Raw genomic sequence first — 14,609 nt, 5'->3', positions numbered from 1 at the left:
TACTTGTAAAATATTAGTACGTCAGGCATAATGAAAAATGTGCGTTCAGCGCTCAATCTCCTGTTCGATGCAGACTATTGTGGCGATGCAGCGTGGGGTAGGCTGCGGCAATCTGTATGCTCGGACTTTCGTAGCTTTCCTCCGACCTGCCCAATACCAATGACCTAACCAGCGACTTTTATTCCCAAGTGCACCACTACCCTCCACGTCCCTCTGTACAACCCGCGACCATGTCATTAGCACAGGCAACGAAAGGCGACATGGCCTACCAAGTGCGCTCACTCGTACGTATCCTCCTTGCGGTTTTCCAGGACATCCGTTGCAGCCTACACTCATGGTATCGCCGCCCTAGTGTCGCAACCCACACACCTACTCTGTAACTCTGCGTTTGAGATGCACAGGCTTTCAACGCGCTTATTTCTCATGGACCGTGGAAGAACACTAGCTAACCTCCGCACGTAGTATCGCTCCCTGCTGCGCCAAAGCGGGCAATTCGCCGCCTACAATTTCCGCGAGTATGCCAAACGGAGAACGCGCGATGCGTTCCGAGACAGCAAGAACATAACCGAGGAGCGGACAATACAGGAGTTGGTGCAGAAGGGCTTGAATGAATTGCAGATGCTAAAGGTGAGATATATACCCTGTGGTTCGGCAATGGAAGTGGAGGTTCGCAGCGCGTGGCAGAAAAGTGGTAGAGGCGGACGAGCCGCGATCTCGAGAGCCATCGGGCGACGTATGCGCTTGGGCGTGCCGCTGCAAGAAGCTCGGAACATGAAGTCGAGGTTGGATGCACAGGACTGAATGCTGACTCATTCCGCAGAGGCAAACGGTGATCAGCCAATTCTACCAGATCGACCGATTGGTCGTCGAAGGTGGAAGAGAGGGCAAGCAAAAAGGGGATAGAAGTGACATTGTCAGAGTGAAGGACCAGGGCTGGGATTGAGTGCCTCGCTCAAGAGAGCGGGTATGGACGACGAGACGAAATGATCTTGTAACACTATGGCGTACATTGCATGGAGAGGCGAGAGCCTGTACGACAACGGAGGAGCTGCGTCTACGTCAACAGCGATGATACGTTGAGAATGATGTACTGTATTATATTGAGCCTGCTCAACTCTTTGAAATGGAGTTCAGACTGAAGATAGGTCACCTCGTTGCACGTATCGGCAGTACCCATGACTGTATGAGATCTCTGAATTGCCTCCAATGCCTGAAAGCATACATTCACCATCGATAATAGTCGGTCCGATATGGATCAATCTCTCTGGCGAGGCTCAGGCCCATAGTAATTCCAATCACGCGTCGCTGGATTCACAGTTCCGTTGATGCTTTTCTTCCCGCGTGGCATCGTTTGAAATACGGAAGTTGTAAGTGGTTCCCTACTGCGCTCCCTCGCAAAACCAGCGGATGGCGACCAGAATTGGTCTTGGCCAAGTAAGAAAGTATGGTGTGATTAGAACTACCATGTATCTGGTACGACGATCGATACAAGAAGACCAAAAAGGAGGCCTGTTACTTGCGTTTCAAGCCATAGGCCGGTGCTCAGCCCCGGAGTCGCGAACGCACTCGAAGGGGTATAGCGGCGCACGGTTGCGCCTGCCTTCTGCAAAGCGACGCGCCTCCCCTTCACGCATCGCGACTTCCCGTTGCATTGCGCCGACATCAATACCCACTTTCACCGCCTGCCCTAAAGCCCATCGAGGGCATCGCATGTTACTATGGCTCCGGTACGTCATTCCAACTCCTTGTTTGAGCATGCGTCCTTGAGCAGCGTCTGCGACATCAATTCCCAGCCTCTGCACGCGCGCGACGCAACACCGCTATTTCTATCACGTGCGTCGCATTTTTGATATTCCATCGACTATCATCGACGCGCCATTATCTCTTGGAAGACTGAGCGATAAGAGAGTAGTCTCTAGATTCGCTTGCTTTAACGAGTGGTGATGAGGAGCTCTTTAGTACCTGCACCTCCCGCGCAACGATGCAGCCATGGCATCGCATCTTGTCCGGACAACGTCCAAACGTGCACATATCTCTTCTAGACTCAAGCTGACATGATTTAACTAGTTTCGGAACAGGGATCGGTCCAACAGGTCAGGACGCGGCCAGATAGAGCACAATGTACTGGAAGGATTGCCCATTAGTCAGTATCGGGAAGCCGAAATCACGATTGAACCAAACTCGGCCGACAACAAACCTTTGGACAAGGATGCTTGGCCCGAGCTGCCCATGCCTCGAGATTCTCACATGTTGCCTGAGCATTCTCAGCAATTGCTGCGAGCAGCACGCTCCGGGAAGTTGTACAAACCACCGGCCCCTCCAGAAGACGACAACGAGATGAAAGATGAGGAAGAAGAGACTAAAGAGATCCGTACCGGCTTCACTATCAAGAAGTACGTCAAAGTTGCACGGCATCTAGAAGTTTCGGAACCAGAGTATCTCGCGAAGAGAAGGAAAGGTCTCCCATCACCATACGTGAATGGTCAGGTTGCGCAACCTGCGTTGCGGGAAACCAAGGTTAAGAAACTTGATGCAGATGGCAACGTGGCTGTTTACAAGGTACTTGTACCAGAAGGACAGGCTGTAGAAGGCGAAGTCCAGCCTGAAGATGCTGCAATTGAAGTTGCGCCAGCTACTGCGGCACCGGGAACAATCGTCGAGGGAGTCGGTGTTGTGAATGCGGAAGGTGTCGTCGTAGCTAACGACATCCTACAACAAACGCCACCTCGGCGGAGGCCGCCACCTCCTAAGAAGAAGGTCAAGCGTGGGGGCCCAGGCAGAGGCAAGAAGAAGGTCGTCTTTGTCGAAGGAGCAGAGCAAGGGACGCCAGCATCAACTGCCGGCGGTGACATGCTGGGTGTACCAGGCGTCAAACAAGAGGACGGATCGGTAGCTCCGTCAGATGGAGGTGATACGCCAATGGCAGACGCCGGTGGTGAGGAAGAAGAGGGGTCTGGCGAGGAGGGCTCGGAAGATGAAGATCAAGACATGGAGCATACCTCCAACCCAGCGACCCCTCAGGCGTCCTCTGTAGTCCCACCCAGTGCTCCAGCAACCGAAGCCCCCAATTTTGCGGACGCTACATTGACAGAGAGCACCGCGCTAGCAAGCCATCCGCCGCCGGCTTCCAACGAGCCCTCTCAAGATATCGCAACGATCGAGAGGACCGCAATCGAAACCGCTCCAATCGACACGTCGCTGCAGACGCCAAAACGTGACCAGTCCAGCTCACCTGATCTACCGCTTTCTGCCGTCTCCCATAGTCGCCAGAATTCCATGAACCAGATCTCGACTTCTACTACTACCACAGAAGCCATCGTTCCCGAGGAGGCTCCAAGCGAGGTTCCAGTCCCAGCTCCATCAGTGGAAGTGGAAGTGGACGCGGCACCAGCGCCTGTGGTCGTCCCGGAGCCCCAGCCTCAGCCTGAGCCTGTAGTTGAGGCCGAACCCAAACTTGAGGCTGAGCCTGTGCAACCTCAATCAGCTGCTCCTTCTGCACCAACTTCGGAACCAGACCTCATGGGAAGTCTGGAGAGGCAGCTTGAGGAACACGACAAGGACATGGCAGAGTCGTAGAATGGCAAAGCTCAATCCTCCCTCCCTCTACGAGCTTGTTACACATGCTGTATATTGGAATGGACGAATCGCGCACCTTTTGACGCAGCCGTCGGTCATTGTCGCCACATGCGAGGAGTTTGAAATGTACGCATTCTGCGTTAGAAGAAGGATTTCGTTTGGCGTTGTGCACATCATTGTATTATTATCAACGAACGTATCAATTTCCAGCTTACTCACATCAATACACGCACTTTAAACCCGCGGCTCCTCTTATCGGCCTCGTACAGTCTTGCGCTGCTGTCGGCGGTATCGGCGTCGGAATCAACTACGCTACCCCACAACCCAACGCACGCTCATACGTCATTCTCGACTTTCCCCGTCGGGAACCGCATTTGTCAGAACAACACTAATCCAGCATGGGTATCACGACGGTACATGCTAACGCGACAAAGGCAGGTCGTTTACCGAGCTATCTACCGTAAGACTGGACGTATATATCAGCGACCAACTACAGATCATTTGCAGTTCAGCCACCCATTCTTGTAAACGTCGCGAGAGCATTGAAGCAGAATATGCCTTCCATAAGTGAGATTGTCAAGGCACATCGGCCAGACTTGGCTTCATATGAAGAGCTCTGTGAGTGATCATTGTAATCTATTGTTTCATGGCTAATGAAGCCGTAGACAAGTGGTTCCACACGCACCCGGAGCTGTCCTTCCAGGAAGCCAAGACAGCCGAAGCGATTGTCAAACATCTCGAGACCTTCAAAGCTTTCACAATTCATTCTTCCATCGGCGGCCACGGCGTCGCTGCCACATTCTCCAATGGCCCCGGAAAGACACTTCTCTTACGTGCTGACATTGACGCGCTACCCGTGGAAGAGAAGACAGGCCTGAACTATGCCAGTACAGCGCGTATGAAGGATGTGGACGATGTTGAGAAGCCCGTGATGCATGCCTGCGGCCATGATATGCATATTACCGCGCTGCTTGCGGCGGCGGAAACTCTGGTCAAATGTAAAGAGGCATGGAGCGGGGAGTTGATCTTGGTGTTCCAGCCAGCGGAAGAAAGAGCAGGTGGTGCGCAGAACATGGTGGATGATGGCCTGTACAACAAAGTCAAAGAGCCGGACGTTGTGGTGGGCGCACATGTCATGCCGGAAAGAGCTGGTGTTATTGGTACGAAGCATGGTTTAATCGCCAGCTCGGCTGATCGATTCCAGTAAATCCGCCCTTCTTCTTGACTCCTCATTCAAACTAATCCCTATAGACTTCGCATCGAAGGTCGACAAGCCCACGCATCTACTCCCCATCGCGGCATCGACCCCATCCTACAAGCCGCATCCACGATCATGCGTCTCCAATCCATCGTCGCGCGAGAAGTAGACCCCCTAGACTTCGCCGTGGTAACAGTCTCCGCCTTCCACGCAGGCGACGCCGAAAACATTATCCCCTCGGAAGCCAACCTGAAGATCGACGTCCGCGCAGCTCTACCCCAAACCCGCGAACGCGTCCTCGCAAGCGTAAAACGCATCATCGCCGCCGAGGCCGAAGCATCCAACAATCCAAACACTCCTACCCTGACACCAACAACGCAGTTCCCCTTGCTCTTCAACGACGCTGACGTTACCAACGCGCTTGAGCAGTCCTTCTCAGCGCACTTCCAGCCTGGAAAGCATTCGTATCAATCGGACATTGCGCGTCTACAGGGCTCGGAAGACTTTGGCATTCTCGCTACTGCGATTGGCAAGCCGAGTTGCTTTTTCCTGTATGGAGGGACGGATCCCGCGGTTTGGGATAAGGCGGAGAAGGAGGGGAGGTTGAGTGAGGACGTTCCTGGAAATCATAGTCCCTTCTTTGCGCCAGTTGTGCAGCCTACGTTGACAGTGGGCATGGAGGGGTATGTTGTTGCTGCTTTGACTTTCTTGAAGAAGGGCGAGTAGTTGGCCGTTTGATTTCTAAGTTTATTTTGCTATGGGGGTCTGCAAGAGCTGCAGGTATGCGGCGTGGTATATTCTTTAGCGGCTAGTAATACTTGCTGCCTATACCCCGCATCCGCTCGCTGTTTCTACATCCAAAAATGCTGAAGGTTACGTTTTCATCTTCCGTTACAACTTGAGACGCAATATCCCTATCATCTGTTCTCCAGCCGATAAGACCTAAGGAATTGGTCACAGTTTTACCTTGGGCTTCTCTGACATGTGTTAAACCTCAAGTTAGTACGTGTTCGGACTAGCGCGGCCTGCGTTCGGAAGCATGGAAGGCGCGGACGACGTCAGTCACTGCTTCAAGCACGAACCTCTGGACACTCGAAGACAGCAAATTCGACTGGTCTGCATTACTCCCGCGTCTTCTGGCGATATCAAATGCCAGCTCAGAAATGCCTACCTCGAAGACGACAGAACACCCGACTATCGAGCGGTTTCGTATGAATGGGGACCAAGCTCACCGCTTCGGCGCATCTACATCGACGGTCAGCCTTTGAAAGTGCGTCAAAACTTGTACGCATTCCTCGAAACTTTCAGGACAAGACTCTTCAAGTTCCAAAGTAACGGTCTATACGAGGCCGAGACACAATGGTTATGGATCGATCAGATCTGCATCAATCAAACGGTGATTACCGAACGCAACCATCAGGTGAGGCTGATGTCCGAGATCTATAGTCGGGCCGCCTACGTTTACGTGTGGCTCGGGCCATGTCATTCCGAGGTTGAAGCGGCAATGACGGTGTTGAAGTCCGGTCTGAGACGGTACTACGAAGATAGAACCACGCTGTCGCCTACGAAAGGACCAAGGCGGCGTAGGATCTCTGGAACCGAGGAGCAATGCCATCCCACCAAGAATTCTTGCTTGGAGCCAGAGTCGAATAGCTTGCCGGCCGCAGCACTCAGATGCTTCTTCCTCAATACGTACTGGAAAAGACTTTGGATTGTACAAGAAATCATGCTAGCCCGATATATCCGGATCATGTGCGGAGAGACTATACTTTCATGGGAAGAGCTGAGGCGATTCTGTCTTTCAAGTGCATCTCCACTGCTGGTGCAGGTTCGGTACTGTATACCGCAACAGGTGATATGGCTGGTCGAACACGCGCTCTCGGCAAAGAAGTACACTTACACGAGTCTGCTTGCGACCTTCAGTAAAAGCGATTGCCACGACCCAAAAGACAAAGTATATGGGTTGCAAGGTCTAGTCGCGCCCCACTCGAGAGTCGTAATCAACTACGCTAGAAGCATCCAATGGGTATTTTTAGATGCTGTGGGCTTGCTGTATGGACGCGAAGGTCAGGCAACTGAAGTCAAGATTGGAGGCGGTCTTGAAAAGATTGACTACAGTGACCCGGCAGAGACCATGCTCCAAGCTTCCTCTATCTTGCACGCACAGATGGAGGTAAGCACCCGACTTCCACTGATGACTGCGCTTGTGGAACTGGGTAATCAGATGGGATTCCCGTTGAAGCGGATGTATGCGACTTGCATAGGCGGAGCCATCCAAAAACGAACAAAGTCTCTATGGTCCCAGCTCATCAAATACTACCTCCAAGAATGCATACCGGCGCTCTGCATACGAAGACAATTTGTATATGACGAGAAAGAGTTCCATGATAGGACTTACGATCCGACTGGGTTGATCAGAGACTTGTGGGAAGCATACGAAGAGTTGGAATATGTCCACACTCGTTTCCTCCATTGGATCAAATGTGATAACCATCCCGAGCAATACGTACGTTAACGACGACGACGAGATTAATCCAGGAGACTAAACAGGTCGCAGATATACGACCGCATGTATGAGGATCATCGCGAGTGGAAAACTGTGAGTACATATCTGCGCAGTGGCTGGGAAGCCTCAAAGGTACATAGGCTAACTTATTGTATTAGCGTCAAGCTACTGAATATCTGAATCGTCGTGTTGACGCTGTGGTAGAACCTATTCGTTTTTTTAGTGAGCGTCATACCACATATAGGACCGATATAGAGATTGCTTTGGAGAAGGTTGCCTTCAAGATAGTCGCAACCACTTACAACGCGACTCTGGTGTAGGAGCAGCGCAACAAGCCGCAGAATCTGTCAGCCCTTTGGTCATAGCAAACGAGCCTTTGCGATCAAAGTTCGCGTTCGTTCCTCAAGTAGCCTCGCACAGTAAAGCAGCGGGCCACTTGACGTACGCCTCTTAGCTCTCATGACCTCTTGGATCCAACACACTACAATATAATAAGTCAAACTTGCTTTACCTTTACATACGACTATAGAACAATAAGAATTAGTTTACTTTCGCGATCTGTTAGATATTATAAGTCTTAATTAGAGTTAATTAATAGGCTTACTCTTCTAGTAAAGTTGCTCTTTTTCTTATTTGCTAAAGTAGTAATATAAAAATATATTAGCTATTATCTATTTCTAGAGTTAGGTTCTAGTATACTATTTTTTATATTCTATATTTTATATTTTGTATTCTATTCTCTATTTTTTATTTTCTATTTCTTATTCTCTATTTTCTATTTTCTAGTTTCTACTTTCTAGGCTATAAGAAATATTATAATACTAGACTATAAATATAATACTCTAGATAATATATACTTCTATACTACTATTAGTATATACTATATTATCTTTATTTAATATTTACTAAAGCACACTATAGTAGAGTAATAAAGTAGTCTACTTTTATATTTATAAGTAGTGTTTATTATCTTTAAAAATACTCTTCTAATCTACTAAAGTACTTTAGATTCTTATAAGCTAGAGAATTAATATAGCTTATAGATAAGTAAACTTTAAGTAGCTCTTAATAGAGTTATAGTATATAGAAAGTTTAGTAAGATTATATTATAACGCTTAACTAATACGCTACTAGAGGTTAAGATTTAGAAATAAGATAGCTTTTTTAGTAGTACTTAGAATAACTATAGCGCTAGCTAGTAATAAAAAGTTTAGATTTAATATACTACTAGTTATAGGTATTACTTTAGCTATCTTTGTAGTCTTTATATTACTTCTTATTTATATTATATAGAAGAGCTATTATTATATAAAGATTTTAAATAAAATTTACTATAAAGCTATTAAGCCTAGTTAGAGCTTACTACTAAAGTAGTATATATACATAGGTGCCTAGAATATAAAAAAGAAGCTATCTTATCTAACTACTAGAAGTAGCTATTATAATCTATTATAATAGAAATACTAGAATTAAGTATATTTATAATAGAATAAAGAAACTTATAAGAAAGTTTTATCTTTATACTTCTATCTCTATAATAGAGAGATTATTACCTTTCTAGTATACTTTTATAAGCTTACTATAAGTATCTACTTAGTAGAGAATATCTTTAAATTCTTTATAATAATAAATAAGTTAGTATACTTTAGACGCTCTATTACTCTTTATAACTTCTAAAGACTATATAAAAGTTTCTAGAGATTATATCTTTTACTACTATATAAAATCTAAGATTTTACGCGTAGGTAAGATTTAACTCTAGTATCTTACTCTATAGTATAGTTCTTAGGTTATAATAATAAAAGCTATAAGAGAGATAATTAAACTTTAGATTATAGAATCTTTAGACTTCTAGCTCTAGAGCTCTAGCTATAATATTAGATTAAGTAATCTCTCTATTTTCTACCTAATATACTTTATAGTATTAATAATTTAGTAGATACCTAGAAGATAGCTTTAATATATTATATTAGTAGGTGCTAATAGTATTAAATAGCTAGATAGCTTATTAGAGATTAGAAATATCTTCTATATATTCTTATCTATAACTATTATCTTCTAATAAGGCGTTAGTAGTAGCTTCTTAAGAGCTAATTAAATCTTTTCTTAGAAGACTATAGAATATAGCTAGAGTAGACTAAGATTAGTAGCTTACTAATAGCTAACCTTTATCTATAATTTCTTCTCTAGAATAATTAGAGATAGAAGATAAGAGAATAAGAAAGTTAATAAAGTTAGTAGAAAAGCTATCTTTAGTAAATTACACTCTAAAAAATAGCTTTAAGAGATTATATTTACTAATAGTATATTAGCGTTACTATATAAGAAGATTATAAAAATAAGTAATACTACTTATATTAACTAATTCTGCAAGACTAGGTAACTATACTATAAGATACTTATATTTACTATCTTTATAAAGTAGATACTTTACTCTTTATATATTATATAGTATAGAGGTTTTTATTATAGCTTCTTTATTCTCTTACTTTTAACTACTTACTACTACTTCTTACCTCTCTATAGTATTATTATAAGATAAGTAGTAAAGCTATTATACTATAACTAAAGTCTATCTTACTATTATAGTAACACTATATTATATACTACTAATATAGTAGATCTTCTATTTATAACTTAGAAGATAAGGTATTTTTAGATATAATACTAATAATATAGCGCTAGAGTAGTAATACTTTTATATATATTAGTGTATATACCTTCTAACTATAGTTTAGGTCTTAGATAAAGCTATATATAATTATATAGGTAGTAAGATATTAATATATTATAGCGTATTTACCTTATAGATTCTATATCTAGGTATTTAGTGCTATAAGAGCTAATAAAGTTAATAGTAGAATATCTATTAGCCTCGCTACAATAGCTTAGTATTATCTTAGCTATTAGATATTTATATAGATAAGAGCGCTAGCTATATAACTACTATATATAAAGTTATAAAAGCTAATAGATTTAGTAGTATAAGAATCTAAGCTTTATAATAATAGCTTAGAGTTATTCTAGTAGTAAGAAACTTATACAATATAATATATATAGCTCTCTATTATAGTGTTTTATAGTATAATAACTAATAAGTTATAAGTCTAAAGTTGCTATATAGACTCTAGACTTAGAGAAAGCTACTTATAATTATTTTAGTAGTAGAAACTTTATGCGCTTTATTATAATTACTAACAAACGCTATACTAAATAGTACTAGAGCTAATAATATAGTACTCTAGAGTATACCTTACTATAATATTAGTAGTACTTAAATAGAATAATTATACAAAGATATATATCTACTAAATAACTATCTAGATAAGCTATAACACTACTACTACTAGAGCTTATAAAGCCTATTAATAGCTCTATCTTTATATAATATACGCTAACGCTACTCTAAGATACCTAAGTATACTAAGTAGATTTCTATAGTTATAGTATAAAAGGTTACTACTAGCTTAGACTATGTTTTATTTATCTTTATATTCTATTATTACTATAGACAACTCTATTAACAAGATAGTAATAGTACTAGAGAAATCTATTTAGAATATTAAATTCTATAAGTAACGTAGATAAGATAGTAGTATATATAGTAACTTTAAGGTAAGTAAATAGGCGCTTCTATCTAGTTATAACTAACACTAATTCTAGATTACTAGAAACTAGTTTCTAGAGTATAAGATTACTTAGTAGCTTTTAGACGTAAATAATACTACTTAAGAATAGTCTATAATAATTAACTAACTTATTAGCTCTATTAATAAGGTTTTTATAGAATCTACTTAAACTTTCTCTTACTTATAACTATAAGTATATAGCTCTCTAGCTATATTATAGATCTTTTTAATTAAATCTACGTTTTAAGCTTAGGTAGTATAATTAATAGTAATCTTAGACGTGTTAGTTATCTTCTATTAAGTTCTATAGTATTCTATAGAAACTAAGAAACTATTTCTTAGGCTAATTAAACTATATAATAGTATAAGTAAGCTTATAGATTCTAATATATAGCGCTCTAAGTCTAGTTTTAATATAGATATTAATCTATTAATAGTTACTATAGATATACATAATACTATAGACTCTACTCTAGAGTATAATAGATAGGCTAAAGGTTGCACTAGAATAGAAAGTAAGAGCTATTTGCTAACTTCTTAATTATCTATAACTATATAAAATAGTAGTAAAAAGTTTTCTAGAAGAATTAACTATAAGAAACTTATATTAGAAGTTACTACTACTAGTAAAAAGTATAAGCTATTTACTAAAACCTATATAGATAACGTGTTAGATATATAAGAGACTCTAAAGTCTCTAACGTTACCTAAGAGCTTTATATCTACTAGCAACATTCTAAGTATAGAGCCTAGCTTAGCTAAGGTAGTATTATCTAATTTAGAAGATAGAATAAACTATCTACTATAAGTTTCTACTTCTACTCTATCTTTAAATGTATAAAAGTTATTATATATAGTAATAATTACCTAGTATAGTAGTACTATAACTAAACCTATTAATATTAATAAGCTTCTAGATAGTAGTAATAATATAGAAATAGTAGAGTAAGTAGTAGATAAAGATTAAAATCTAATACTTTACGTCTTCTAATAGAATAATAAGTAAGCTACTATAGATATCTATAAATAGATAATACTAAATAATCTATAGTTTTATAGTAGTTAGAGATAATTTCTTAGACGTAATTACTTATTATAGTTATAACTAGACTTCTATAATTAGAAGAGCACTATTAATAAGATAGTTAATAAGCTTAAAAACTGCTAGCTTAATATATAAGATTAATAGATTACTATATAGAATAGTAATATAATCTATAGAGGCTCTTTCTTTACTAGCTTCTATAATTAAATCTATAAGACTTTAAAGATCTAGATATAGATAGAATTCTACTTATCTAACTTATACTTATTAGTAGAGTAATAAAGTTACTAACTAGGTATAATTTTAGTGTAACTTAAATATAAAGAGAATAGTAAGCTTTTAGTTTTATTTATAGAGGCACTAAAGAACTTTATTAAAGTATTAGAATAGCTTATAGATAGAGACGTAACTATAAGCACTATATTAGATAGTAATAATAAGAATAATTAAGATTAGTCTCTAAGTATAGAATAAGTTAGATTATTAAAGTATATCTTTAGTTACTAGAATAGCTAAATATATAGCTAATATTACTTAGTCTTCTTATTATAGATAATACGTAGTTCTTTCTTTATAATTATATATATTTACAGAAACTAACTATATATAAATACTAAATAATTCTACTACCTACTTTTCTAGAAATACTTTAATATTCTTTAATATTATAAATAAATCTAAGACGCTATAAGCTTACCTTATCTTTCTTAATTAAGAGTAACTATAGTATTCTTTCTTTAGCTTTTTTATTATTATTATATACTAAAGATAGAGATAAATAGCTCTAAGACTAAGTAAGCTATAGAACTAAGTAGAATCTATATATTATATACCTATAAGTAATAAAGGTAGTAGAGTTTATCTATTAAAGCTTTAATATTAAGCTTAAGATTAGAGTTCTTAGTTCTATACTTATTAAGCGTAGCGTATATAGTATAACACTTTTTCTACTATTATATAAGCTTATAATTAAGTTTAGATATCTAAGCCTTAAGTTCTATATAATAAATTAACTCTATATATAGTCTACTACGTATCTAGTTATAATTCTAAATCTTCTACTCTAGAATCTATAATAGTTAAAGATATAAATCTAGCTAGAGTAGAGGCGTAGTATAGTTAATACTATTAATTAGTATCTATACTAATAGTAGAGTATAGAGATATTCTATAACTTAATTAGCTATATTATAACGTAATAGATATAAAGTAGGCTAAGTAACTTTAACTTAGTCTATTATTCTAACGTATTATAAGTAGTAATAATAGTAGTAATATAAATAAAAATAAGAATAATAGATAAGAGTATAAGAGTGTACTTTATTATAGATTTTATCTACTAACCTAGGTACTAATATAGAGCTTAATTTCTATCTTTAGATACTAACTAACTATAGTTTATATTACTAGTTATCTATAGACTTAATATAGTATTAGTTTATATATATTAACCTCTTATACTAGTTTTAATAATAACTAGACTCTAAATTCTACGCTTATAAATCTATACAATAAACGCAACGCTACTATAGGTATTTAATAGTAGATATAACTAGTATAGTCTTAAAGATAATTAAAAAAGTATTTTAATAGTACCTAAGACCTTAGGTATCTATAAGTATAGCACTATTACAGCGCCTTATAGTACTAATAAAGTTAGTACTTCTAAAATAAGTAATATAGAGTAAGACGCGCTACTCTTTAAACTACTAAGAAATCTATAAAAGCTTCTAGAATATAGTAGTTTAGTAAGAGAATCTAGTGTAAGAGAAGTATATATAATTAATATATATTTACTAAAGATAACTTATTATAATTAGAGAGCTAGCTAAGAACTCTAGCTATTAGTAGCGCGAAATACTAAAGAGACTATCTAAATATCTATATATTACTACTATCTAGTAGACTTTTAAAACTAATAATTTAGTTTTCTTTTAGCTTAAATACTCTAGATATATACTAGAAGAAGTTCTTAGTGTATATATAAGCCTTAAGAAATTGTATATTAGAGTAATTACTAGTATAGTAAGTTAGCTAGTAGCGCAGATTCTTTTACTAATAGTTTAGATCTTTCTTATAGTATAATATATAGTAAAGATTAGTATAGTATATAACTCTATTATAATTACTTCTATATAATTTTATAATAATAGAAAGCCTATTCTTTTTAACTTTAATAACTTTTTATATATAACTATAGATTATACTCTAAATAAAGACCTAGAGTACCTAGAGTTAGTAGTACTTAAATATATAAATAGCGCGCTAAAAAAGAAGCTATAAAATCTTAAGAAAGTATAATATCTATAAGACTCTAATAAAACCTTTAGTCTTAATAATAGAGAAAAATAGAGTAGCTATAAATTACTTATAGACTTTCTTAATAATATATTTAATATATATATCTTTACTATTATAAAGCTAGAAAAGTCTATAAGTAATATTTACTATATATAATTATAGCACTAACTAAATTAGCACTAATATATTAAGCGTAAGTTAGTTTATAGAATTCTAATTCTATTTCTAGAGTTAGTGCTACTTAAGTATTTCGCTCTTTAGCGTACTATAGCGTTTAAGTAGTAGAGTAGTGTAGAGATAGCTTAGCGTATTAGAAGACTACGTGTAATTATAGATTAATATACTTAGATAGAG

General features: G+C 38.4%; 3 protein-coding genes across 3 annotated transcripts; all 3 read left to right on the top strand.

Annotated features, from left to right (window-relative positions):
* Positions 1-230: 230 nt before the first annotated feature.
* Positions 231-943, top strand: J4E92_002501 (uncharacterized protein; the record flags this gene model as incomplete). Its single annotated transcript, XM_051493904.1, has 3 exons — positions 231-284; positions 463-627; positions 821-943. The coding sequence occupies 3 exons, from the start codon at positions 231-233 to the stop codon at positions 941-943; spliced, it is 342 nt and encodes a 113-aa protein (XP_051355583.1).
* A 775-nt stretch (positions 944-1,718) lies between these two features.
* On the top strand, positions 1,719-3,576 carry J4E92_002500 (uncharacterized protein; the record flags this gene model as incomplete). The annotated part of the gene is made up of 2 exons (XM_051493903.1): positions 1,719-1,727; positions 2,068-3,576. The coding sequence occupies 2 exons, from the start codon at positions 1,719-1,721 to the stop codon at positions 3,574-3,576; spliced, it is 1,518 nt and encodes a 505-aa protein (XP_051355582.1).
* Positions 3,577-4,130: 554 nt separating this feature from the next.
* Positions 4,131-5,500, top strand: J4E92_002499 (uncharacterized protein; the record flags this gene model as incomplete). The annotated part of the gene is made up of 3 exons (XM_051493902.1): positions 4,131-4,194; positions 4,242-4,779; positions 4,828-5,500. 3 exons carry the CDS (start codon positions 4,131-4,133, stop codon positions 5,498-5,500), a joined length of 1,275 nt encoding a protein of 424 aa, XP_051355581.1.
* Positions 5,501-14,609: the final 9,109 nt, after the last annotated feature.

Source organism: Alternaria infectoria, assembly GCF_024043175.1.
Source record: "Alternaria infectoria strain BMP 0036 chromosome Unknown scaffold_3, whole genome shotgun sequence".
NCBI lineage: Eukaryota > Fungi > Ascomycota > Dothideomycetes > Pleosporales > Pleosporaceae > Alternaria > Alternaria infectoria.
The sequence above is the reverse complement of the archived record's forward strand: the minus strand, read 5'-3'. Positions and strand labels throughout refer to the sequence as shown.